The following is a 25483-nucleotide window of genomic DNA, read 5'->3' as shown; positions in this document are numbered from 1 at the left end:
GAAGAGGGGGCGAAGAAGCAGGGTAGGAAGCAGCCAAGGGAGGATAGGAGAAAGAGGTTTCTTTGTCCCAAAGCACAATCTTGGCCAGCCCCTTGGTTCGCCCTAGCCTGGTCTACTCTGTCAAAACAGAGACGCGCAGAGGGGCAAAGAAGCAGCAACTTATACTTAAACCGCGAAAACATCTCTGCTCCACTGGCTAAACTTACGCTAACAACCTAACCAGCCCCTTTTTATTTTCTGCCTCCCCCATGTTCCCTATTTCTCTGCCCTCTTTTTTTTTTTTTTTTTTTTATTTCTTGCTATAGAAGGTGGAATAGGATTGCTTGTTAGTGATCAAGCCAGCTACTTAGTAACACAAGAGAAAAAGGAAATCACCTCTGCATGATGTAACTAGAGGTCCGGATTCTTGTGGACGTGGCGCAAAGATGATATCCTCAAATATAAGAAAACAACCAGCATCGTCTATAAGACAACAGGCTAATGATTCTGGGCTTGTCGCGTCAAATTCAACTGCAAGCCGCTTTCTAGGAAGTAGGCCAAAGGCATGGATGCAGAACGCAAGCATATCTAGCCCTGCTTCCCCTATCACGCGCAGACCTTCACGGCTCCTTCCTCTAGCTAATAAAACCCAGCTAGACCCTAACCTAAGTTCAGAAGCTACTTGTCCCTCTGGAAATACAAATGAAGATAAAAATATACCAGCTTTTAAGGAGCCTAAGGGTGCCGCCCCTACGCAATGTCTTTCGCCAATATCACCCAACATGCTTACTCCGGCTATATCTATCACGTCAGCCCCGGTGCAGCAAGATCAGCAGGTGCAGCAGTCAGTGCACCTAGCACAAACTGTGGAGCAGACTACCCAACATCTGCCTTCTCTTAGCCTTAGTCACAGGTCTCATCCAGCAGGAGATATACCTTGTGCCAACCAAGTGACTGCTGACATTGAAGTGCCGGCTGTGTCAGTCCTTCCAGCTTTAGGGCATCATACTACTCCTTCAGTGCAAGGCTCTCACGCTTCTCAGGTATCTCAGGATAGTCCTCAAGTTGACCGCTCAACTATTCCCCAGGAACATCCGCTCGCTGAGGCAGCTCGGTGCAGTGAGCAGGACGGCGAAGGCCAAGATAGGCATCAAAATAAGCGCCCGCGTCTAACAACCTTCCAACCGCCAACGACTACTTCTCATTCCACTGCTCCTATTACTCCTGTTGCTCCTACCACGATAACCACCGTATCTACTGCCAGCACCGCCGCTATTACCGCAGCAACAACTACTGCTTCTGCTCCTCACACACCAACCTTGCTGCAACCGCTGTTACTTACGCCTCTCATTACTGGAGCGGGTGCAAACCTGCCTGGAAACGCACTACCGCCCCTCCAACAACCGCCAATAGACCTCTCCCCCCAGGCTTTGAACTCCTGCGCACTGTTCTTAAGTAGCATCGCCTCAAAGTTTCAGCCAACTGAATCTACTTTCATTTACATGCTAAGGGACGCCTGTATAAGCTACGATCTCCAATATCTCGCCCTTCATCAGCTGTACTGCTTGTCCCTCAAATTTCACGGGTCATATCCAGGTATCGGAAATTATGCAACAAGAGGCATCGAAACGGTTCTAGGCTTGATTTCTAATTCTGCAAAACTTTCCGCCACTTTTATAGAATACTTCAGTGCCTTCCCTTCCGATTATCCGACCATCGTTTCCCGAAATAAACAATACGCGGCTGTGGTGAGCGCCATTATAAGCTGGGCGGCTTCTCTGGTAAATACATGGCCTCCTTTCTTTTCGAATGTGATAAATCGTGGGTATCCACCTTTGCTAGACGAGATCATAACGTCTCTCGGCGTTCATTCAAATGTCATGCATGGTATATTCTACACTGGCTGCGTTTCGAGACTCGTTGCAAACCGGGCCCCAGGGCTGCGAGAGGCGTGGAAGCATATCCTCAAGAAGAATATTGATTCTTATAAGAATCGTTTAAAAAGAGCCAATACCCAGAATTTTGTCACAGAAGCGCATATTCAGAACGAAAATAGACAACTGGCATTAATGTATCAGAAAATAGGTGAAAAATACCCTCCCAAAGGTACACCTCCTGTGCCAGTTGTGCAGCCTGTGGTCCCGCAGCATTCTGTTTATCATCAACAACCCTCCTACAACTCTCCTCCCACGCTTCAACCTCTCCGTTCCAACCATCCGCTCCCTCCGCGTCTAGTTCCCCCGCACCCAACACCCGGTTTAATAGTGAGCCAGCAGCATACGCGCTTCCCAGGTGCTGCCACAACATTTCCGCCCTTTCATCAGCCACTCCTGCCAATCTTCCAGCCGCAACCATCAACAGATAACCTGAGTGCCGCAGCTACCTTGACTAATCCTGCACCTATAACAATGCCGGCATATGCTCAAGGACTCCATCAACCAGTGACAGACTCTACTACACTTATCCCCATCATCCCTTGTTTCTTGCCATCCTACCAGGCTTATCCAAGTCCCCCCGTTCCACCCCAACCTGTCGGGACGCCACTATTCCCTCCTCGCAATGCAAACGCCCTTCCACCTGCCAATCCGTCTCCAACCGCTAGTCTTCACCTAGCTCACTTAAGGGTTGTCAACGTTTCTCTGCCAAACCCGGCTCTCAGGAGCCTGGTGAAAGTTTATTCCATTCTTTTGAGTCATTTGCCATATCCCCCACATGCCTGAATTGGATGCAGTGTAACTCTCAACACATATTTAATCTAACGCAAAGTCAGCATACCGCACTTCCGCGACACCTTAAGCCGCCTGATACATGTCATATTACTCAAGGTGTTTTCGATGGATGTAAGACTTATCAAATTAAATGTGTGCGTGTTACTGATACCCATTCTTTGACCGAGGAGGGATGGATGGCTACTGAATGCACATGGCCTACGGCCATTTATATCCACGTCAATGGCCATGAACACTTCCTCCAGCGAAGATTTCATTTTGGAAAGGATTTACCAGTTTCCATTAACAGAGTCCTTAAGCCAGGGGACAATGAAGTTAAGATCACCATCATTGGTCCGCCAGAAGAACACAAGAAAAAATTCGCCATAGCAGTGGAAGTGATAGATGTGGCTTCATATAAACGGACTCGAGAGGCGATTCAGACTCTATCACAGCCTCAATCTCTCGACCTCATTTTTAATAGGCTGACCAACAACACAGTTAACCCTGATGAACTCTGCTTCGTTGATGACTTCATAACTATACCCATAATTGACCCTTTTATGGCTCATATTTTTGACGTCCCGGTCCGCACAGTTTCTTGCAAGCATACTGAATGCTTCGACCTCAATACTTTCCTGGATACAAGGCTCTCTCGTGTAGCAAAAGGGCCTCATGGCATGGCAGAGGACTGGAAGTGTCCAATCTGCAATGAAGACGCGCGACCAAAACGTTTACTTATCGATCAATTTCTCGTTCAGGTTCGGGAAGAGCTTGCTAATCGAAAACAGCTAGATGACGTTATTGCTATAAGAGTTCGAGCCGATAAATCTTGGGATGTTGTCATGCGTAGTACCGGAAAGACCGCCCGAGGCGCCTTGACGAAAGAGGAGGATGAAGCGACGGCTACAACTACCGCTACCTCCGATTCACCCAGGGCTACCCAGACGCCTCCTGAGATCATTGAACTTGATTAATATGAGAGATTGATCTACAGAGCAGCTCTTAGCTCTAACAATACCCTAACTGCATGCAATCGCTACCTTTCATTATCCCCTTTGTGTTATTTTATGTTTCCACTCTTGTTGTCTTTCTATGTTTTTTATTTCTATGTTTTTTATTTCATTATACCCCTTAACTGAAGCTCCTTGAGTCCTTTCTATTCTCTTAGCATCTCATTCTCATTAACATTATGAACTGTGTCTGTTGATTAGGGTTTTAGTTTCAATTCCTTTTCTTTATCACTGTTTTACGGCCAATGAACGTGTCATTTCTTTCTTTCTTTCTTTCTTTCTTTCTTTCTTTTTTTTTTCGTCGCAAGGTTAAAATCAGGGGAGAGCAAGTATTTTTGTGCTATTAGGTTAGTTTTCCCACCTTTGATACCCTCATTTTGAAAGCAATTATTATAAGCTATACTCTTTAATATGCATTTCCATTCTGTAGCTTTTTATTCTGTCTTTAGGCTACTGTTACTACAATATAATGACCAATTCCTTTGATTTTTCTTTGTTTCCTACCACTTAACTACCTAAGCAAAGTTGAAAATTGAGAATTAAGTTAAACCATTCATTACTACTTCACTGTATAATATCTGCTAGCAAGTGTAGCAAAACAAGAGGTTATGTAGCAAAATTAGGTTTATTAAAATTACAAATTTGGAATATTCCATATTTTGTTTTAATATAACCTATGTTTAAGTGAATGTAATCGAATTTGGCTCTTTATTCCCCCGTTCCCACTTTTATTAACTAGCTCATTATCACTCGAAATATCCGCAATACTCTATCAGTATGAAATAAGTGGAACACTACTCCTTTTCAAGTCATGATAATAATCTTGTTTGCAATTAATTACTTAATCCCTCAAAGTAAATAAGGGAGAACTGGCCATTAGTTATTGAATAACATAATAACATTCACTTCCTCACTTGGCGTGCATGTTTAACCAGGTTCTCTATAACACCCTCAAAGGCTTCCTTTTCTCCAAGTTGTCCATCTCGTTTTTTCAGCCAGTATTCCAAAACCTCACTAGCTCGGATAGTCAACTTTTCCAGCTTTTGTACGTGTTCTGTTATTTCTTGATCCGTATAGCCATCAAGCGCTGCATCAGTAGTTTCACAGAGCCGGCGTGTGGCGAGAAGGTCTAGCTCCGGGGGAGGGGTATTGCCTTTACGCCGAGGTGTTGACGGAACGGGTCTAGATGAAGAGCGGTTGGAGTCGAAGGATGTAGACGATCGGGATTGCCCTTCTCGATTCTTTCGTTTGCTTCGAGAGCGAAGTAATGTGCCACCTGTTCCTAATGGATCTTCACTTGACACCCGTGCAGTGTCGCGGTTCATGGAAGGAAGAACCAATTTCTTTTGTTTTGAAGCAGGAAGAATTTCATCTAGATCCACGGGGACGCCAAGGGAGACAAGAAAGAGGCGGCGAATACGGGATTTAGTCCAGTTTGGAGGTTGGAGGGGGGGAGGCGCAACCAGTTGAGACCATAGGGACAGGGAACGTTCTGTAGTAAATATTGCCGAGGAGTCGGGAAATGAGTCAATAGGAGGTAACGATGATAAATTTGTAGAGTTAGGGAACAGGGTATCGAGATGATCGGAAGTGGCAGATAGAAGGTCAGGAAGGGATTTAAGAGGGGAAAAGTCCAGGAGTGGAGGCTATACTTATCATTAGCATCACTATAAGACCTGGAAATGCTGGAAACTGGCAACTCACAAGGACCGGAAGGCTAGGGGACGCAGTGGAATCAGTATTTGGCTTCAGTATGGAAGCATCAGAGGTTTCTTCTGGTTCTTGAAAGCCATCGTCAAAATCACCAAAGTCGTCATGATCATTGCCCCCAGCCCCTTCCTTGAATTCATCAAAGTCGTCGCCAAAGCCGTTATCATTATCATCAAAATCTGCCCTGGTTTCAGTATAATCATTTAGGTCGCCACCACTATCGTTTAATTGAGCCGGGTCGGTAGAATTGATTTTGGTTCCAGAGCTATTTGTATCAGGAATTTGTTGTCCTGGTTTGGTCAATCGTTCCTCTAGAATAAATATAGGGGGCGAAGAGAGATGTTATTTACCTGGAACATCCAGAACTATCTCTTCAGCATCGGGAGCAGCATCACTTGGTTTCCTACGGTGGGCAGTGAACTTCCGTTCTTCCCCTTCCTTGGGCAGAGATTCAACCTTAGAGAGCAGCGTCCCAGGAAGGTCACTGTCACTTATAGCGTATTCCAGATCATTTTCAGATACGACAAGCTGAGGACTTGCCCTTGGGTCTCCAAGTTTGAAAATTCTGTCAGGTGGGAAGTCTGCCTTTCGTGATTCGTATGCCTGTGTCCCTGGCTCTTCACCATAAGCTGGCGAGTTAAGATCCACCTTTTCCACGACAGTCAAGGGTATTGGAGTCCCCCCGGGAGTTAGAGGTCGTTCTATGTGGGCTGGATTATGCTGCGTATCGGTCCTGGCTCCTCCAGTTATGTCAATGTCGTCCGGAACAGCATCCGCCAGCCGCTGTTGATATGCAGGTGACCCAGGTACCTCCCCATGTCTGGGCGAGGCATCAACCTTCTCTACCCTAGTTCTGGGAACTGGGGATTGAGAGCGAGAGGGGCGCCTCGACGCGGACGTCTGGCCTTCTGTAGCATCGGAAAAGTGCTCATAGTCACTGTCTAGATCTTAATAAGGTCAGTCTACCAGGCAAAGTACTGCTTTTCGTACATTTGCTTGACCGGCATACATACTATGGTCTGACGCCCCAGGATCTTCAAGCTCGACTCCCTTTGGTGGTGGCTCTAACAAAACACTAGAAGGACGAGATCGCGGTTCAGCCATGGGTATATATAGGTTCAATGACAAGGAATGTAACGAAATGCCACAAACATGGTCAGTTGTTCCCAGCTTCTACCATACATTGAAACCGTTGAAGTTGAGGAAGAGACAGGTTTCTGCCACATAAAGGCGGCGTGTTTTGGTACCTTACGGACATCTCAAATACACACCAAACATTGTTGGTTGCCGTTCCGTAATATTACCAATTATGTCAGCAGACCTCGAAGCTTCATTTTTGTTGGAAAAAAAACATCCATAGCAAAGCAGCAGGACAACGAGGCTCCGTCCGCAGCTCTCATCCTGGCGTTGGACTATTCTCCACGCAAAGTAGGTAGTGATTCTATATAGTTTCACTTCCGAAAACCCTGATCTCAACGAATTAGGTATAATGAATGTCCAACCTAATTATTCGCTGTGCTAATGTAATAACCATTGCAGCCCATGAACCGCATCGCGTGAAGCCCAACAACAGCCGTGCAGGACTTCAAACCTCCTTCCCCGCCACCATGAATTTCGGAAGTGCATCGACAAGCGGAGGCTCGTCTCCATTTGGACAGGCAACATCAGGCTCAACTGGTGGCCTCTTCGGTAACATTGGTGCGGGCGGCCAGTCTACATCGACCTCATCACCCTCAATATTTGGTTCAACTCCTGCTCCAGCGGCAACTGGTAGTCTATTTGGCGCGCAAAAACCTGCAGCTCCGGGTGGTACCTTCAGCTTTACGAATCCTGGTCAGGCCTCCGGCCAGCAGAGCAGCTCTCCCATATTCGGTTCTGGCGCCGCAACTCCAAACAAACCAGCAGACTCTGCCCAAGCACAAAAACCGTCAGGCCTATTTGGAGCAGGTAATACTACCACGGGAAGCTCTAATCTCTTTGGAAGTACAACACCCGCTACCACAAAATCTGGACTATTCGGAAATATATCAACAACTCCCGCGGGCCCACCGCCGCAGTCGCAGTCCAATGCTCAGAAGCTACCTTCTTTCGGACAGCAGACCTCTGCTCCATCAGCTCTTTTCGGAAACGCACGCACTTCAAGCCCATTGTCAGCAACGACTCCTGCAGTTTCATCACCAGCTTTCGGAGCTAAGGCCAGTGCAGGCCAGCAGCAGACGAAGCCTGCAGGAGGCTTGTTTGGTGCTGTTGGTTCAGCAAATACCTCTACTAACGCTCCGGGAGGGATGTTCGCCAATTTAGGCCAAGCTAAGCCAGCTACCGATGCCTCCAAGCCAAGCACAAACACACCTTTATTTGGAGCTGGTGGATCTACGCCTACAACCACTCAGTCCTCCGGTTCATTGTTTACTCCGTCGTCTGGAGCTTCCACCCAGCCCGCCTTTTCTCTGACATCAGCTTCCACAACAAAACCGTCAACATCTTTGACTACAACTTCAACTACTGGCGGTAATACCCAAGGTTCTCCATTCTCCCTCGGTACTCCATCATCTACGGCCGCACCCACTGCCACCACAACCGCTCCATCCGGTGGACTTTTTACCACTCCAAAACCGAACGTCCCTACAGATTCCACCACGCCGGCTACCACTACTGCGGCTCCTACAAGCAACATGTTTGCAAACTTTGGGAAGCCCGCTACTACCACAACAGCCCCGTCTACCACAACCACTACGGGGACTACAGGTGCCACTACCGGGACTACAGCATCGTCTGCGCCTGCGGCCACTGCGACAGCATCGGCTCCAGCTACCACCAAGCCTGGAACTACTACGGCCACTACAACCGGAACTAACCTTGGGGCATCAACTGTCGGCCCAGCTCCGCCCGCCCAATCTCGCCTGAAAAATAAGACAATGGACGAGATCATCACTCGATGGGCAACAGATCTTACCAAATACCAAAAAGAATTCCAGGAGCAAGCTGAACAAGTAGCTGAATGGGATCGAATGCTAGTTGAAAATAGCACCAAGGTGCAAAAACTGTATGGAAACACAGTTGATGCCGAGCGAGCTACCCAAGAGGTGGAGCGGCAACTCGCCTCTGTTGAGAGCCAGCAAGATGAGCTAAGCTCCTGGCTTGATCGATACGAGCAGGAAGTTGAGACTCTGCTTTCCAAGCAGGTTGGAACAGGAGACAATCTTCCTGGCCCAGACCAGGAGCGTGCACGAACGTACGTAGCTCTTCTATTTTCACTGTGTACTGGGGACCGTGGTTTACTTACGGTGATACGTTAATAGATACAAACTCGCGGAACGGCTCTCGGAACGCCTTAATGAAATGGGCCAGGATCTCACTAGCATGATCGAAGAAGTTAACACTGCCTCTGCAACGCTCAGCAAGACAAGCAAGGCTGATGAACCGGTATGTACATTTATATGTACAAAGGAAAGATTTCAGTGCTAATTAGAGACCCACTATATAGATCTCCCAAATCGTTCGCATTCTCAACTCTCACCTCTCTCAACTCCAGCTCATTGACCAAGGAACTGCTGCTCTCCGAGCTAAGATCACTGCATCTCAGAAGCTGGGTAACTCCATGAGCGCTTTCAAGAATGGTACTCCCCGTGGTGCCGGGAGTGGCAGCGGAGGAGCTGCGGAAGATTTCTATCGCTCTTACATGGGACGAAGATAGAGGTCATGACAGCCAAACTCTTCCCTGTCTTATTGTTCTCTCCTTATTTCATTCCATAATATCAAACTCAGTAACGTGTACAAGTGGTCATGGTGGAACTCTTTCGTTGCAGATTAAATGCATAACTCTTCCTTTCCCTTCAATATGGGCGTTTCTTATCTTACCTTAGGTAGATCAATGGACTAATGATTGGTTGCTTTCTATTTCAACATCAGTTCAATTGGCTAGCTATTTGTTTACTGATGAGGGCCCTGACAAGCACAAATCCCACCCTATGATACAACATATCCTCATTTTATAGGCTTAACTACTATTTCAAGCGTAAATTTGGCTGCTGAGCATTTAAATATAGATATGGTGAGTGGGGAAGTAGGAAAGTTGAAAGGGAACACTAGATACCAAGAAGCAAATGGCAGATAGTTAAGATTCACATTGACCCTTCCCTGAACATCACTAATAATATATCTAGTTCTGTTCACCACCCTGGTTCTTGGTGAGCTCCTCGCTAAAGAAAATAAAATATTAGCTTATCTACTTGATTACGTGCATAAGACAGAGGGGATCATACAGGTGGGCATCGAGCTCGTCGAGGTGAGCCCGCTGCTGCTTAAGCTTCTCTCTGAGAGCGAGGAGCCTATAAGATCCAACATGTCAGCTGTGGTATTCTCTCCCCTTGCTGCGCTGTATACTCGGCCCTATCGTACTTCTCATGCTCCTTCTTTTTCATGTAGAGAGCCTCTTCGGCAGATTCCCTCTTGGTCCAGATGTCGCTAAAAGAGACCGATTAGTGATCCTCATTACAAGACTATGAAGGAAAGAGAATATCAGGTACTAACCTGCTTTGTTGGCCCCCGGAACGGGGAGCACCGGTAGAGCCCTCGGTCATTCTGACGGCAGCAACGGAGAAAGATCGAGTAGCTGGCAGCCTGCTGGCGCGGAAAGCTGGTCTAGCGAGTTGGCGGAACATTGTTGGTTACTGTTTAAACGCGATAAGCGGTCCGGTCCTGCTGAATTGGAAAAGGAAGAATTGAAGAGCGAGACGGAGATCGGGAGTGCCTTGCGTACCGGGAAGTCGGCTTTGCTGGTTTGTTTGGTCGTTGGACGTCGGAGCTTGTGGTTGCTTTACGTGTTGCTTTCCTGCTGGCCCAAAAAGGGACTAGCGTCCAGTCATGTCAAGTCAGGTGACTTGGTTTTACTGTCGGGACTCGGTGTATTATTTGTCCGGAGATTAACTGATAAGATCACGTGATCGACATGGCCAGCGATCAAGTATGGTAACGCGCAAGGGCAAAAGAATTACTACTAGGACAGAGCAAGTCAGTATCTAGAGGGTGGGATTGCTAGCACCGCACCCTGTGTGCCAGCACCAGCCGCAGACTGTCCCTACGCTCCAGCAAAAGCGCCAGCCTCCTGGCGCCATCCAGACCATCTATGAGAGATATGAGATCCTACACCAGTGATTGGCTTACCTAAGCAGGCTAAGCCTAAACGGGCACGACCCGCCTTTCCCCCTTTGGCGGCCCTCAGCGTCCAACAAAACCTCATCTCGTTTCCATCCACTTCCACTCCTTCTCCCCTCTGTTTTCCCCCCAGCAACATCGCTAGTCATCCTTCTCCTGAACGTCAACCTCTGCTCCCTCTTCTCGCACCAGCAAACCGCCTGCTACCGCCAGTGTACTCTTCGCTCGACTCTTCTTCTTTTTTTTATCAAGGTAAGCTGCCCCTCGACGAGTGTCTGCCTGGCGTCCTTGCGTTTGTTTCACCGGGGGGGGGTATTTGCTTCCTCTTCCACTGCCCTGCCGCGCGCCAATCCCACCACCAGCACGCCTTGTGTGCGATGGGAAGACAGCCTCTGTACATGTCGCATATGTTGTTTGCCAGAACGGATTCTCGGTCCTTGTCGAGTTCTTGATCCTGTAACGCGCCCCGAGTCGACGATGCTATCTTTTTGAGGCGGAGTAAAAGGAGGGCTTAATTACCATCTCGGCTGTTCGAGGGATCCTGGCCATGGTAGCCTGCCGGCTGCCTCCAGCAGCATTATATACTCTGTGCCTCCTATCTCTGGCTCTCTGGTGTGCAGAAGGGATAAAAATCTGACTCGGTGCCATGTACACCGCTGTTCCGTGGCTCGAGAAATCAATTTCCTCGACCCCCTGTCTCGATGAAGTCATGATCTTTTTTTTTTTTTTTTTTTTTTTTTTTTTTGGATTTTGTAGTCGATCCATCAACATACCCGGCTCATGACTTCATCACAGTCATCATAAGAATCAAAGTTGTTTGGCAATGCTGATGTCAAGAAGTATATCTAGTTCAAATCAGCCATCATGGGCCACGAGGACGCTGTCTACCTTGCCAAACTGGCCGAACAGGCCGAGCGTTATGAAGGTAAGCGCAATTGCAACGCACATGCCTCTCGCTTCAATACTCGAGCTGACACTTGGTTTCAGAAATGGTTCAAAATATGAAGATTGTTGCTTCTTCGAATCGAGAACTATCGGTAGAGGAGCGCAACTTGCTGTCTGTTGCATACAAGAACGTCATCGGTGCCAGACGTGCCTCCTGGAGAATTGTTACTTCCATTGAGCAGAAGGAAGAGTCGAAAGGAAACGAGGCTCAGGTGACCCTCATCAAGGAGTACCGTCAGAAGATCGAGGCTGAGTTGGCCGATATCTGCGAAGATATCCTCAAGGTTCTTGATGACCACCTCATTGCCTCTGCCGAGACTGGAGAGTCCAAGGTCTTCTACCATAAGATGTAAGATCTCATAGTGTCCTTTCGGTCACCTACTCCTCTATATAATGTCATAGGAAAGCAAAAAAAGCTCATAAGCCATTCGTTTACAGGAAGGGTGACTACCACCGTTATCTCGCCGAGTTTGCCCTCGGTGAGAAGCGCAAGACTTCTGCCGATAACTCTTTGACCGCCTACAAGAATGCCACTGAAGTCGCTCAGACTGACCTTGCTCCCACTCACCCCATCCGTCTGGGTCTTGCCCTTAATTTCTCCGTTTTCTACTATGAGATCCTCAACTCTCCTGACCAGGCATGCCACCTTGCCAAGCAGGCCTTTGATGATGCCATTGCCGGTATGTTCAATGCACGCTATGATTATTTTAAGCTATTCATTAGTCATGAGCCGCATGATACTAAGCTTGTGACCCAACAGAACTCGACACTCTGAGCGAGGAGAGCTACAAGGACTCTACCCTCATTATGCAGCTCCTCAGGGACAACTTGGTAAGACATGCCGCCACTCTTTACACGTTTTATCACAAAACTAACCGCTATCATCGCAGACCTTGTGGACTTCCTCTGAAGCCGACCCAGCCACCGAGGCTCAGCAACCCCAGGGTGCCCAGGCCCCAGCTGAGGCCAAGGAAGAGGCTCCGGCTGCCACTGAAGAAGCCCCCAAGGAGTAAATGGGTTATGGATGAGCATTTAATTCTAGATCGGAGGAGTTCATGATGCCATTTCCATTTTCACACCTATCCCCCCTTTTACTCTATCAAAACAATCCTACCGCACTCCAACCCCTGGTTTTTTAATCGATAATGTCACTTAGGTTTCTTTGCAACGTTCCCTTCTTCCAAGCTCTGCCTGCCACTATGTACCCTGGAGGGGTGAAGACTTTAGTGACGTACTCTCCACCTATCCCTCTTCGTCTTACTTTCTCTGTCTATCTCCCTTTCCCCTAGACTTGCCTTTCATCTTGAAACCCTTGCCACTGCCTAAGGGACTGGCTGACAGGAGAGATGGTAGCCTGCCGAACAGCTGGAGGAAGGGAAGTGACTGCCCCTAAAAAACGACAGGGAACAAAAAGGCCTAAAAAAAAAAAAAACAAAAAAAAAAAAAAAAAACAAAACAAAACAAACAAATCACCAGAGGGAGAAAAAAGTACCGATATTACCTCTTTTTACCTCTTTACCTTCTACTTTTCTCCCTTTTCCTTACGTTCATCCTTTTCCTTCACCGGATTTCCACCCTGGGAGATACTCACTATCCCCTGTCCACCTTTCGAACGTGTTTTCTTTCATCCACCAAAAATAGGTTTGATAGTATTAGATTTTTGCGCGGACGTACACACACTACTAACTGATTTAACGCGGCAGTTTCATATTTTACCTTCTAGCTTTGTCTTTCGACTTCATTATTGCTTAGTTAAGGGGGAATGGTAGGTATAATTTGTAGTGAATATGCGCAACAATGGACTATCTTTTAAATTAAATTTTTACTCTGACATTGTACAACCACCACCACCACCACATTTAATAGTCCCCGGTCATATATACCCGGTTACTAGCCATGAACTATCTGACCCTCAGCGGAGTTGTTACGCCTCTTTATTATAATATATCACCCCAACAGCGCCGGCTATGGTTTCTTCACCGGCTCACCCCCATCCCAACCATCGACAGAGACCCCGTTTAGCTACTCAACTAGGTATTCCGTCACCCAGCCAGTAAAAAGGGCTAGCAGTATCAACCATCAAACCACAGCTAGAACTTCACCACTATCCATCTACCCATAGCTAAACGCAGCTATAGCGCCTGTCAACGCCCTTATCACCCCCTGACCGGGCTGGTCCTAGTTACGCTTCGTCAGTCGCCCATCAGAGAGAGCCCAGGAGGGCGAGAAGCAAGCGATAGAGCAACCACCCATCTTGACCTGGACAGGCCCAGGTTACTCACTTTCGAGTACATGTCAGATACTGAAAGGGTGTCAGTAAAGTACTGTAATGGGCATCCCGGATGATCGCACATCACATCACACCTTGTATGGCTGGGACGCTGCTTGCTGCCTGTGGAGAATAAGATGAGTAGGTAGGCTTAACTACGGATTACTTGTCCAATTCGCCCATACAGCATGCATCCGTCCGCCGGGACGTTTGGCCCTAGCGAAGGGGGCACGAGAACATGATAGAGAGCTTTGTATGGATGTTTATCTTTCACCTAGTTATAGCTAGCCCCGAGATATAGATCGCGCGAAACGGGGGGAAAGGTGGAAGGAGAAACAAAGCAAACGGCAGACCGCATACATCCATTCTGCAGGCGTAACAAAGGATACAAGCGTAACGGCGACAGGGTGTATGATGTCTCACAAACAGGTTGGATCAGTCGTAGCAAGCAGGTTTCTCTCTACCGAGTACGGGATGTTTCGTCGAGGAAGCGTACACGTACTTACATGCCTTGAAACCACAGCTCAATTGAATATTCGTCTGTCTTGTGTTGCCTTGCCTTGATTTTACGTGCAGGCTGCATGAGTACCAGATCCGGCGCTGTATGCATCCCGCCATCTTCCAGTCCACCCAAAGCCCATCACATCCCCGTATATGCACGGTGAGTGTGAATTACCCAGGACGGGCTCCGCGTTGGGTTATCGTTTATCCAAATTAACCGGGTAAGCAAGGAAGTATGCTTTTATTTATTGTTTAGATACAGGAAACTCAGCAAGTAGCAAGTCTAAAGCTCGGGAAATTAGCAGACAGAGCCAGGTCCATGGATGTACAAAGGACGGTGGATCAAGAGTGTCCTTGGGGTATGATATCGTTAAATATTCCCAAGAAGATACATAGAACAATATATAATGTTAGAGGTGGAAGTGATTTTACTTGAATCCCTGAACCGGACAGGTATAGAAAAGTAATTATATACATGATTTGAGGCAAGGTCAAGCCATATTGATACGCTAAAAAATGTTTCCATAGTGTTTGTGTCCGCGAAACGAAGAAGAAAAAGTAATGAATAAACCCAGGCGATGCGATGAAATGACTTTATTTTTGTGATATGATTCATTAGGGTGGAAGAAGGAAGACTCCAGTCGGGCCTAATTTCGGCTGAAGAGCAATAAGAAAGTGTAAAAAAACAAGAAACGTAAGAGGTGTAAATATGCCATCCGTCTGCATGTTAAGAGGCCAGCTATGGAACAACAACAGAGACGAGCGACCGCCGCAGTCCTGAACGGCTGCTTACATGCATCGACGTGTTTGAGAACGGTGTCGGTTGTGAGGCCGGGGAGGAAGAGAAAAAGGTAGGTAGCTACCCGATGACATCACATGTATACCGGGACACGCGCAGGCGCAGACAGACGCAAACTCATGCATGCACACCGAGCCAGTAATTAAGTGTATCCCCGGAAGAAATAGACAAATAAAAAAAAAAGCAAAGCATTAATAGAGGAGCTCCAAGCCAAGTATGGTTGGTTGAAAGGGGAAAGAAAGGGAAGAAGCGAGGGAAAGGGGACGAAGACAGATGCAGAAAGCCGTTGGATCTAACCCGGGTCGAAAAGAGAGTGAGTGAGCGAGTGGTCCGGTCAAGCCTGGTCAAGCAAGTCAAAACGTCAGCCCATCGGCCCAGGGATGCTACATGCATGCATGCATGCGATGTGTGGTGTGGTGTGGAAAGGTTGGAACGGTTGTGTGGCGCACAGCTGGTCCATCATCAAGTCAAGAGAGCCGTTTTTTTTTTTTTTTTTTTTTTTTTTTGATCTGCGGCCAAACAGGCATCGTGACGTCGTGATCCATGATCCGTGATACGCCGGCTACCAGCGATGGTTTTCGTGTTCTTTCTTGCTTTTTTTTTTTTTTTCGTTCCCCCCCTTTTTGTTTTGGTCCCTTTGCTTGTCTGCCTGCCTGCCTGTCTGCTTGTAATGGTCTTCCCCGTTTGCTTCGTGTTTCGTTGGGCATCATCCAATCCACCGACCCGGCTAAACAGAAGCCAAGCGGCGCTGGTAAGGAGTCAGGTGCGCCATTTCCCCTATTCCATACACCCGGCCACCCGGTCAAAATCCGGGGTATCGTCATTTTTATGTTTTTGACTTATTGTGTCAGTTTGAATGAACCATGGAGACGGCCAAAGTAACGTCGGCATGGGGTCTTCCGCCTGAAGGATGCCATGCGCAGGGCAAGGGGCAACAAGATGCGATCTGAAGGAAAGCCAGGAGACGGCTGGGGCGGCTCAAGCCGGGTCACATGGTCTGACGCTTAGGTAACCAAAAACAGTCTTTCGCCCAATGGAAAGCAGCAAAGCACCAGGGACAAGATAAAACCGAAGAAGAATTAAAGAAGTAAAATTAGGCCGTAAGAGCAACGGGGTCTAAAAGAAGTAGAAGAACTGCAATAGAGAGAAGCGACAAGAACAACGGAGGGTATCTTATATCGCGGCCGATTCATTGTCCAGTGGAAATAGAAAACAAAAATCAACACCAAATCGATACTCGAACCATGGCCAGAAGTACAATGCAAGCACCAGAAAACCACAAGGACCAAGAGAGTAAATGAGAAGAAGACAGAGGGCCCAGGTCAAGCGCAGTTTGGCTGGCCTCGTTGTTGAAGGTAATAATTCACAGGAAAGAAAGGGTAAAGGGGTAAAACGGAGTAGCTTCTAGCGCCCTGTTCTGTTATCGGGAAAGACGTTGCATAAAAGTTATATACCATCACATAGCATAGCATCGCAACACAGTAAGATGTAAGAAACGGAGAGGTCAACGTCATGTTGATTTCACGAGGACCTATTTGGCGGAGGATTGGTAAAGTATGAGAGTCGGCTTATGCTAATGATTGCTGGTTTGTTTGAAAAAAAAAAAAGAAAAAAGAAAAAAAAGGGTCATAAAGCGTAACCGGGTCATGAAATTAAGTAACGGGACAGGGTTGGTCAGTGATGGAGCGATAAGGTGGCGCAGGGATAAGCCAGACTATTCTGCCCGGTGTATCAAACTCGTCCCTTGTTCGGCATGTGCCATGTGTGGTCGGGGGTCGGGGATCGGAATGTATGAAGTGTAAAAGAGGCGTGGTTAGAGCGGTGTGAGAGGTGGCTGGGGCTGGTGGAAGTAAAATAAAGTGTTTATCCAGTTCAGATCAAGCTAGGGTAAGGACGGCCTCCATGGTATCTTCCAAGTTAAGAACGTACAGGCGCCGAGCGGCGACCAGAAGCCGGCGAGCACAAGGAAAAGCCTGGTTACTTCTGAGCCTTCTTTCCCTTGCCTGCACCACTGGTTGAGGTAAGCTCAGACTTGGTAGACATGGTCCTGGTTAAGCCGCCGATGTAGTCCTGCAGGAAGCGGTTCTCGTTCTCCAGCTTATCATGGTCTGATTTGACCTCGTCAATCCGGTCTGCCAGGGCCTGTAAAGACGACTGCAACGTCTTTGCTTGTCTGTTTCATCATTAGTTAGAAGTGAAGGGGCCAAACAATGGGGAAAAAAACTGAGAGCACTCACTCTTTAAGTGTAAGTCTTGCCTGAGTGCCTAGCCTTTTGACGTCTGCAAAGTTCCTTCGCGGACTCATCGCACGAGCGTCATCTGGCGGAAACTCTTCCTTCTCAATTTCGATCTCAGGGTGGTCCCGGGGGACGAGTATCGAGGCGCTAGGTTTCCTGCTGGCAATGCGGGGGCGGTCTGCCCTCGATTTCCGCTCTGACTCTACATCAGAAACTGAGGAAGAGGAGGAGGTGGTGGATGGGTGCGAATTCTCATTGTCATGGTTTGCTGTGGGATGGGTTCCGTTGGTAGTGCCGTTGGAATTGCTATCGTTTGGGGCGGGGGAGGGCATTGTGTGGACAGGCTCTGAGGAGTTGTATAGGCCGGTGTCGGCAGCCATAATGCGATATCTGGGCCGACCTTCGAAGGTATATTGTGTGTGAAGTGGGTATAATGAGGAACAGCCCCGTTGAAGGATGGTTTTCGGGGTTTCGTCGCTGTCGTTGTCGTCTGCGTTATCAGGAGCGGGACAGAAAGGGGCTGATGGGTTGATAGAGGAGAGATGCGGTGACGGTGAGAGGTCCGAATAAAAGAGCGAAGAACAGTACGTATTCCCTCAGGAACAGCTCGGGGGTGTATCTGCAGGAAGCGAACGTAGGTCTGTCTGTCCGGTGCTGAAGCTGAGGAGGTGTAGCCTCTCTTGCTCTCTACCTGCAGAGAACGCGGAGATAGATAGGTCGACAGCACGACACGGGATGCAAGCAACGCAGCAGACAGAAGAAACGAGCCAGCCGCTGGAACGAGAGTCGACAGAGAAGTGGAATTGGCAGAGGCCTGGAGGCAAAATCGCAGTCGAAGCAAAGTGAAGTCGACGCTGGCAGAGCTGTGGGAGTTGACGTGGAGCGAAGGACGCAGGACAAGCAGCAGCAGCAAAGCCGGACGAGGACGAGAAGAAGTAGCAGAAGGTTCAAGCGGCCGAGGGAGAAAGCCGCAGTTTTGGCTTTGGCGGCGGCAGCCAATAAGAGCGGGGAGCTGATGGGTCCCTGTGTACGGTATCGTAACGAAAGATACAAGTGGTAATTTACAGTGTAAGGCTGATACAACGAAAAAGACGAGGAGGGAAGAGGCGGATATATAGCAGCCAGCAGACAGTGGCAGAGAAGATGAGGATGGTTGGACGAGCCGGCAGAGCCAGACGGCGAGTGGCAGGCTCGATGAAGGGGAATCACGACGCCGTGATAGAAGACAGAACGGGGATGGAATGGGATGGGAGATGCGAACGCGGACAGGCAGGCGGAAGAGGGAGAGAGGGCGCTGGGAAGGAGGACAGCAAGAGGAGGTCAAGTCAAAGGCAGGGCAAGGCAAAGAGGAAAGGCACAGACCCGGTCACTGTCCGGGCAAATCGTTGAGTAGCAAGCTATCCATCCATACATTGGGCCGTCGTCATCGATCGAATATAATGGCTGCCGCTACTACGGGCTCTCGACACAGGCAACACAAGCTACATAACTACACGTCACAGAATGTCCCAATGCAGGCTGGTCCCAGCGAGATGGATCATGGATCATGCATGGTGGATGGCGGACAAGGCAAGCAAGCGCCTTCATCGTGTCTTGCCAATCGCTCGAGTGGGTGCCGTCCGCCGTTGAGCAGCCTGCAAGGCTAACTCGGTAGCTCGTGTATGGGTAGGGGGCCAGGTTATGAACATCGACGTTAAGGATCAGAAGCCAAGGACATATACACATACCGACTTATATGATCTTATTCACATCCCTATACGAATGACATTTATGGAGAATGTCAGGACATCGGTATATGCGGGATATATGAAACTGGACATTCCCTGCTCTTAAACCAGATACACATACTTTCGGGATGCACGGAGACTTTTCTCAGCATACACCTTCTTACAACACACGGGACGGCTATTCCTTTGCAACGGTTGGCTGGCGGCATTATCCATTAGGTATTATCGAGCCTGTCGGGGGTTGAGACGACTATCGATATATGGGAAGTGAAGTCCTGCTGTGCTCCCCATACAAACTATCCCTAACTTGAAAACTAACACATCTGGCAGTTATACATGCTCATCGTCATGGTCGTCGACCATCACACCATGTTGACCCCCTGCTGATCTACAAGCTCTCCACCACTCGGAGACAGGCGAATCCACCAAGCAACAACTTGCAGCCCATTCTCCTTGTGGCCTGGCGACCCGACTCATATATTATTATTATTCAGCAGTTTGGCCATTGCTAATCACCTTTTCTCTCGTCTCTTCCTTCTGGCAGCCATGCCGCAAGCGGTTTTATCCGATGTGCCAAGTCTGTTCTTGCGCTGGCATGATTAGTTAGTGAGAGAGTACTCTGTATGAGAACCATCTTCTCTGAGTTACTAACGATAACTTACCACTCCATTAACTAATACTAGCAAGCCGGAGTTATTCTTACAACTTAGCTAGCTTAAGGTTGCTTGTAAAGTTGGTGTGTTCTCATTCCCTGGACTTGCTGGCTTTCCTGCTTGCAGCAGCAGAATATCCCTTCTTCTGGAAACTTTCTACGCCTTGTTACCTTGGGCCTGTGGCCAAAACATCGGCAGGCAGCCACATCCTTCCTCTTCTCTCCTTTTTTTTTTCTTTTTTCCTTTACAACTTACAACTACAGTTATAGTTTAAAGCATATATCGGGGGATGGAGGAGGGGAGGAGATGGAGGGGAGGGATTTGACAAGAGAGACCCGCTCAAGTAGGGTGGGGGATCCTTGCCTGATAGTCATTTTAGCCGGCTATAGCAAGGAGGTATTTTTACTTGTCCTGTGTCGATTCCCCTTCATCCATCTCCCTTCCCGTCATCCTTCACTGCTGATTCAAGGACACGGTCCAAATTAACTACTGGAAAGGTGCCAAATACCAGGTATTCAAAACCGTGTTTTTCTTTTCCACCTTTTACTATCCCTCAGCAATCTCCTGATCCCTTCCAACATGGTTCTGGAAAATGATCAGGAATGATGTTAGCCGATCTTCATAGAGATCCAACAAGCTACAGTATGCCGTGAGTGGGCATCTGTTGTTCCCACCCCTCTCCCCCTTTTTTTTTGCTTTCGGTTGCTATGTGAAAATCCTTCAAGACTTCATTTATCTTCTTTTTTTGGCGCTGGGTTGCCCTTCTTCCAAGAGTTTCTTTTCTCCCACGCCTGAGACGGCGACAACTAGAGATAAGGGTCAACCTTATATTCAAGCAATTAGCTTTCCCTGTCGCCTGACAGCACGCCATTGTTTGTCGGTAAAGCATGTATACACGGAGTATGGACTACTGTCCTGAGCGAGAAAAGGTCCTCTTGTGTGACATTTTTTTTTTATTTTTATTTTTTTTTTTTTCCTCCCGTAAAAAACGAGTAGTGACTCTTTTGTGAAGATGCGAAGAGTTTGGCCCTTTGTTAGTGTGGGTAGAATCAATGGAGCCTTTCTATCCCCAGGTTAAGCAATGATTCGCCGCAAGACTCAACCATCGCAAGCTGATGGAGTTTCCATACGCATGTGTGTTAAAATAATCTCGATCAAGCTGTTGAGAAAGATAGCCAGCCCCTAACTGGGAGCCCTAGCAAGTATGTCTGAGGCGTTGATGGCGTGGGGTGCAACTCCAGATATCATGGTGGCCTGTGATAATGATTTGTATGCTATCTCGCCGATCGATGATGATGCATGTTGATCAATGCTGGCTATGAATCGGGGAGTACTTACATATCAAGGCATTCTTTAATTCTTGCTCCCCACACGACTTTTACGAAGCGAAAAACTCTTCAACGCCGCCCAAAGATACTCTGAAGGAGGAAAAAATTTTCCTCTCATACTCCATACCTCTCTTGCGCTTTGGTTCACTGAAGGTGTAAGAACTCCAATTTTCGCTGGCGGCAAACTCACTAGTGGGCGGGTGATGACGATGATGATGTCCACCTCTCGGCGTTGGTCGTCGGCTGGGTGCGAACGGACATCAAGAGCGGCGAATATGTTACGGGTTAAGTGCATCCACCTTCCTTTACTGTGTAATTATTATTAGTGCATGGTACTCCGTAAAGTAATTTCACAGTCTTTTGAAAACCGTTTATTACTACTTTTCACTGAAGATCACTAGCATCTGATGCAAGTCGGTTTCGCTGGGCAGAGGATAAGCGCCGACCCAACCGGTATTTGGCTCACTTTCGCCTTAAGACGCCAACAAACATACCTCTTTGACTTAAAAGTAAGAAGACTGTGAAGGTGGAAAAGTACAAGCTGCTGGATACCACCCCCATTTCTCCGCTCCCATGCAGGATGCCCTCACAGAGGAGTGGAGGAGGGTTCGCCCAATCTTGACGCTGGCCCTGCCAAGCGGCCACCCGTCAGGTAGGTAGTAAAATAGGTTGGTAGTATGCGTAAAAGTCGAAAGTCAAGTAGGAGGATGTTGGTAGGTGTGAGGACAGATCAACAATCCACGGGTCTCCCGAGAGCATGTCTGCCTATAAGGTAGGTCGACGAGAGAATGATTGTTGTGGTTTTCTTCCCATCTTCCGATCTCTGTGGTCCCAGTGCCGTCATACGGCGATATACGTCATAAAAAAACTGGAGCACTTCCTGGCGATCGTTCGCCCGGAGCGTTCAGGTTGCTGATACAGGCTCAAAGCAAGTTCCCTGGGGGGATTGCCTGCGTCTCCCATGTACCAACTACGGGCGTCCACTAACTGAGGTACGTGGTGTCAGGAGTATGGTGTACCTCGAAGGGGAGCAAGTAGGAGAAAAAGTTAAGGGGAGAGCGTGACGCTGCCTCCACCAGGATAAAACCGCCTGGCAGCCCACGATGCTGCGGCGAGCCTCGTGAGACGAGCAGGCGAAGTAGCGGTAAGCTGCCAGGCTCTCTCGCTCGTTTCTGGCGGCGTCTTTCTGGCCCTTGCTGGCCTGGAGTCGTCCATGAGGCCGGCGGCGGCAGGCTAAGATGGCCAGGGAGTCGATGTCAAGCGCGAAGCAGCAGCAGCAGCAGCAGCAGCAGCAGCAGCAGATGGTTGGAAGCCTCAGGTCGGCGTTGCGGTTCTGCTTTCTCTTCCGGGCGGGCCGAAAAGGGAACGGAACCGGGGCTATATAGATCCGGATCTTTGTCACATGATCATGTTTGCTTTGTCATCAAGACGTCCGCTTCTTCCAACGTCGCGAGAAGAAAGCTTTATGGACAGACGAATAGGCAAGTATTTGGTATCATCGGTAGTACGAGTGACTTGCTGTCGGGCAGAGCTTCAGGTTGATGGGGCTGCATGGATGGGGTGCTGGTATATCGCTACCTGACAACCCGGCGGTGGTGCAGGCGTTGTCATTGAAACGAGAAGTACTAGCTGATACAAACCACCCCATGTATAGTTAGCGACTATCAGCCTGCGCACCTTATATCCTTGACGGCCAGGTTGCGCGCCTGCATATACGCAACGCACGAACACACACACACACACACACACATACACACACTCGCACGCACACCAGTCGACCAAGAAATCCGCCTAATGGAGTTAACCTAGTCATCCCACTCTTGATCTCCCAGCTCACACTCTTTCTCGTGAGCCGACTGTTACACCAGAGAGTGCCAAGTGAAGGGGAATGAAGAGCAAAACGAAACCAAAAAGGAGAAGAGTAGAAGAAGGTACGGATACAAGTGAGAACCAAACTGCATCACTTTCCCAAGGTGTATATAAGTATCCTTTGTATACCCGGTACTCTGGTTTATACATAAACGCACAGAGTATACTTGACTCCGGCTATCTATATATATGCTCATACACATGCAGCCCGTCACCACGCGGGATGGCTTTGCTGTCGTCTCGGCCAGCTGCAGCAGACATTTGCATATGTATATGCTTCCAATTAAAGCAAAGGCTCCTTCGGTTTTCCCTGGTGCCATTGTGTATCTTATTTAGGTTCCTATGCATTTCCATCACTGGACGGGAACCACGTTGCGTTTTTGACAGGGGATAGGGAAGGACATTGCCGATGTCTTGTCACCTTGTGCAGCCTCTCGCCAGTCCTGGTTGGCTCGTCGGCTACTGGAAATACGAACGGCTATTGACTCCCCTGTATGCCTTGAAAAACTTCAACTCTTAGCCTGAGAGTTCATCCCTCCCCTCCCCCCATGGCATGTGCCTGGGGTTCTGTGTTCAGACGGCGGCAGCGCTGGCTGGGGTGCGGATGCTAGCTCGAAAGTATGACTTAATCAAGTGCGGGTTGTTTGTCTTTCTGCCTAAGGGTTCCTGGAAAAGCTGTCTTCAGGGAAGCAAGGCCACACGTTGCTTAGAGGAATCTTCTCATTAAAAGCGCTCATTCAAAACGCCGACAGATTTATTTGGCATTTTTGACCATTTCCGCACTTATTCCCCCTCAAAAACAGGGTTCAAGAAGAAACGTTTCTCGTGAAGCCATTTAGTTCAGTAATGCCACGTTCGTGGGTTCGTTGTTCTATACCTGCGTCTGACCGCCTCTCACGCCGACGAGGTGCATTCTGACATGCCTAACACCGCACAAGGATCGATATTTCTATGTCGGCGGACCAGAACTCCCCGTTATCTTGTTTGAGCCAATATGACCAGGCTGGAAGATGCTTGTTAAAGGGTATATTCTTGCCGACATGGTAGATGCGAATCATATCCCGTTTCCCTGTCCTATGTGACATAGCCATCCGGCCCGTTTATTGTAACCCAGGTGGTTTCTGTACAACGGATGGATTGTTCTCTTGAAGAATGATTTCCGAGCCTTTAGATGAGGGATTTCCGGCGACTTTTTTTGTCAGTCCTCTGCACATGAGGACGGGATCAGTCGCGGTGCTGAAATCGAGGATTTGCTCGGCCAACTATACCCGCTCTCGTTCGGCAAAGGCCTTGCACGGTCTAGCTATATATGCCATGTTTTGCATAATTTGCTATTTTCAAAGTGTGACGAGGTGCGGAGAACGCATGTTCGCTTGATATCGGATGCTGGAGGTGTGGTTACGCAAAGTGCTGTTCCACCCGTAAGAAGCGGCTCCGTTCAAAATGAAGAACCGGCGGACACACGTCAACTGTGAAAAGTCGCAGAGATATTTCTAGACATGGAGAGCAATATGAACCCGTCTGAATTGCCGTGCCATGTTGGACAAGCCCGAGTATCCCGGGGTGGGTATCTCATGGTTGACATTCTTCCCCTTTACTCGAGTCCAAGAGTGTGAATTCGGGTAGGTATGCCACTACCAAAAAAAAAAAAAAAAAAAAAAAAAAAAAAAAAAAAAAAAAAGCACAGATAGAAGGACATAGAAGATAGGGACGTAATCTACGCCTCTATCTCCCTTCTATTTCCCTTTCCCTCCTTGCCATGTCTCAGCCAAAATATGTCGTCCAAGGACTTAGCGTTCTTGACGCATCAATTTTTGCTATTACATCGGCTTCCAACGGTCTATCCCAGAAACTCCCAAGAAGAGTGGCCTAAGCACCTGGCGGCGAACAACTTGCGAAATGGTCTGCTGTGTATTGGGTACGATATATCTAAGTACCGTGGGATGTATACCCCCAAGCGATAAATCGAGCCAACCACAGCCAAAACAAAACCCCTCCTACTCCGGCCCATGTAAGCTAACACCTGCGGGAGGCACATGGTGCGGCTAAGTTGTCTTGTATTCTCTCCGCCTTGTGATCAGAGTTGGAAAGTGACCAGGCTACACATCAGCCAGGGAGACGAGTAACGAGTGTCTAAGCGAACGAGCGATCAAAAGGAAGCTCCTCTTGCAGTATCCACCACCTGGAGCGCGTTGGGAGTTTCTGTCTCGAGTACTATACGGAGATGTAAGATTTTTGCTAGCGAGAAAGTCGGAGAGAAAAAGGATCTCTTACTAAAATAAATAATATGTAAGTCCGGACATCTCTCAAATACCTCCCGCTTGGGGAACGTGGGTGGCTGATATCAAAAAATAGCATCACCCACCCCCTTGGAAAGTCAGCGCTTGATTGATCGATACTACCGATCCATGTCCACGGATGGGATCCCCTACCCTTGCATGCACGATTACTTATCACCTACGTATCGTGACTTCTCGTTTGACGTGAGATACAAGGCCAGTCAGTCCCCTTATCCATCCTCTCCCTTTTGAACCGCTGGGCCTTCATTTAGTTACTTTTTTTGTTCTATTTTTTCTTCCTCCTCTTCCTCC

At 48.3% G+C, this 25483-nt stretch overlaps 8 protein-coding genes across 11 annotated transcripts; 4 read left to right on the top strand and 4 right to left on the bottom strand.

Annotated features, from left to right (window-relative positions):
- Positions 1-298: 298 nt before the first annotated feature.
- Positions 299-3664, top strand: TERG_08924 (uncharacterized protein; the record flags this gene model as incomplete). The annotated part of the gene is made up of 2 exons (XM_047749021.1): positions 299-2645; positions 2750-3664. Exons 1-2 carry the CDS (start codon positions 426-428, stop codon positions 3662-3664), a joined length of 3135 nt encoding a protein of 1044 aa, XP_047604665.1. The 5' UTR covers positions 299-425.
- A 938-nt stretch (positions 3665-4602) lies between these two features.
- Positions 4603-6514, bottom strand: TERG_06819 (uncharacterized protein; the record flags this gene model as incomplete). The annotated part of the gene is made up of 4 exons (XM_003232783.1): positions 4603-5346; positions 5405-5700; positions 5761-6357; positions 6424-6514. 4 exons carry the CDS (start codon positions 6512-6514, stop codon positions 4603-4605), a joined length of 1728 nt encoding a protein of 575 aa, XP_003232831.1.
- A 503-nt stretch (positions 6515-7017) lies between these two features.
- On the top strand, positions 7018-9104 carry TERG_06818 (uncharacterized protein; the record flags this gene model as incomplete). 3 transcript variants are annotated; one of them, XM_003232782.1, is made up of 3 exons in its annotated part: positions 7018-8642; positions 8710-8833; positions 8895-9104. In XM_003232782.1, the coding sequence occupies 3 exons, from the start codon at positions 7018-7020 to the stop codon at positions 9102-9104; spliced, it is 1959 nt and encodes a 652-aa protein (XP_003232830.1). The 3 variants fall into 3 exon arrangements, with proteins under 3 accessions (XP_003232830.1, XP_047607049.1, XP_047607050.1); XM_047750283.1 differs by lacking the exon at positions 8895-9104 and having other exon boundaries at positions 8710-8875; XM_047750284.1 differs by lacking the exons at positions 8710-8833; positions 8895-9104 and having other exon boundaries at positions 7018-8706.
- A 465-nt stretch (positions 9105-9569) lies between these two features.
- On the bottom strand, positions 9570-10071 carry TERG_06817 (uncharacterized protein; the record flags this gene model as incomplete). 2 transcript variants are annotated; one of them, XM_003232781.1, is made up of 4 exons in its annotated part: positions 9570-9609; positions 9673-9738; positions 9809-9874; positions 9941-10071. In XM_003232781.1, 4 exons carry the CDS (start codon positions 10069-10071, stop codon positions 9570-9572), a joined length of 303 nt encoding a protein of 100 aa, XP_003232829.1. The 2 variants fall into 2 exon arrangements, with proteins under 2 accessions (XP_003232829.1, XP_047607048.1); XM_047750282.1 differs by lacking the exons at positions 9570-9609; positions 9673-9738 and having other exon boundaries at positions 9739-9874.
- A 1357-nt stretch (positions 10072-11428) lies between these two features.
- TERG_06816 (uncharacterized protein) lies at positions 11429-12522 on the top strand (the record flags this gene model as incomplete). The annotated part of the gene is made up of 5 exons (XM_003232780.1): positions 11429-11489; positions 11552-11858; positions 11948-12189; positions 12270-12340; positions 12400-12522. The coding sequence occupies 5 exons, from the start codon at positions 11429-11431 to the stop codon at positions 12520-12522; spliced, it is 804 nt and encodes a 267-aa protein (XP_003232828.1).
- A 333-nt stretch (positions 12523-12855) lies between these two features.
- On the top strand, positions 12856-13278 carry TERG_12456 (uncharacterized protein; the record flags this gene model as incomplete). The annotated part of the gene is made up of 1 exon (XM_047751411.1): positions 12856-13278. One exon carries the CDS (start codon positions 12856-12858, stop codon positions 13276-13278), a length of 423 nt encoding a protein of 140 aa, XP_047607047.1.
- A 739-nt stretch (positions 13279-14017) lies between these two features.
- On the bottom strand, positions 14018-18200 carry TERG_06815 (uncharacterized protein). The gene is made up of 2 exons (XM_003232778.2): positions 17316-18200; positions 14018-17251 (listed from the first exon to the last, which is right to left on the bottom strand). Exons 1-2 carry the CDS (start codon positions 17693-17695, stop codon positions 17056-17058), a joined length of 576 nt encoding a protein of 191 aa, XP_003232826.1. The 5' UTR covers positions 17696-18200; the 3' UTR covers positions 14018-17055.
- Positions 18201-22178: 3978 nt separating this feature from the next.
- Positions 22179-23433, bottom strand: TERG_12455 (uncharacterized protein). Its single transcript, XM_047751410.1, has one exon. It carries the CDS (start codon positions 23210-23212, stop codon positions 22883-22885), a length of 330 nt encoding a protein of 109 aa, XP_047607046.1. The 5' UTR covers positions 23213-23433; the 3' UTR covers positions 22179-22882.
- Between the last annotated feature and the right edge of the window lie 2050 nt (positions 23434-25483).

This window comes from Trichophyton rubrum, assembly GCF_000151425.1.
Source record: "Trichophyton rubrum CBS 118892 genomic scaffold supercont2.8, whole genome shotgun sequence".
In the NCBI taxonomy this organism is placed as follows: domain Eukaryota; kingdom Fungi; phylum Ascomycota; class Eurotiomycetes; order Onygenales; family Arthrodermataceae; genus Trichophyton; species Trichophyton rubrum.
The sequence above is the reverse complement of the archived record's forward strand: the minus strand, read 5'-3'. Positions and strand labels throughout refer to the sequence as shown.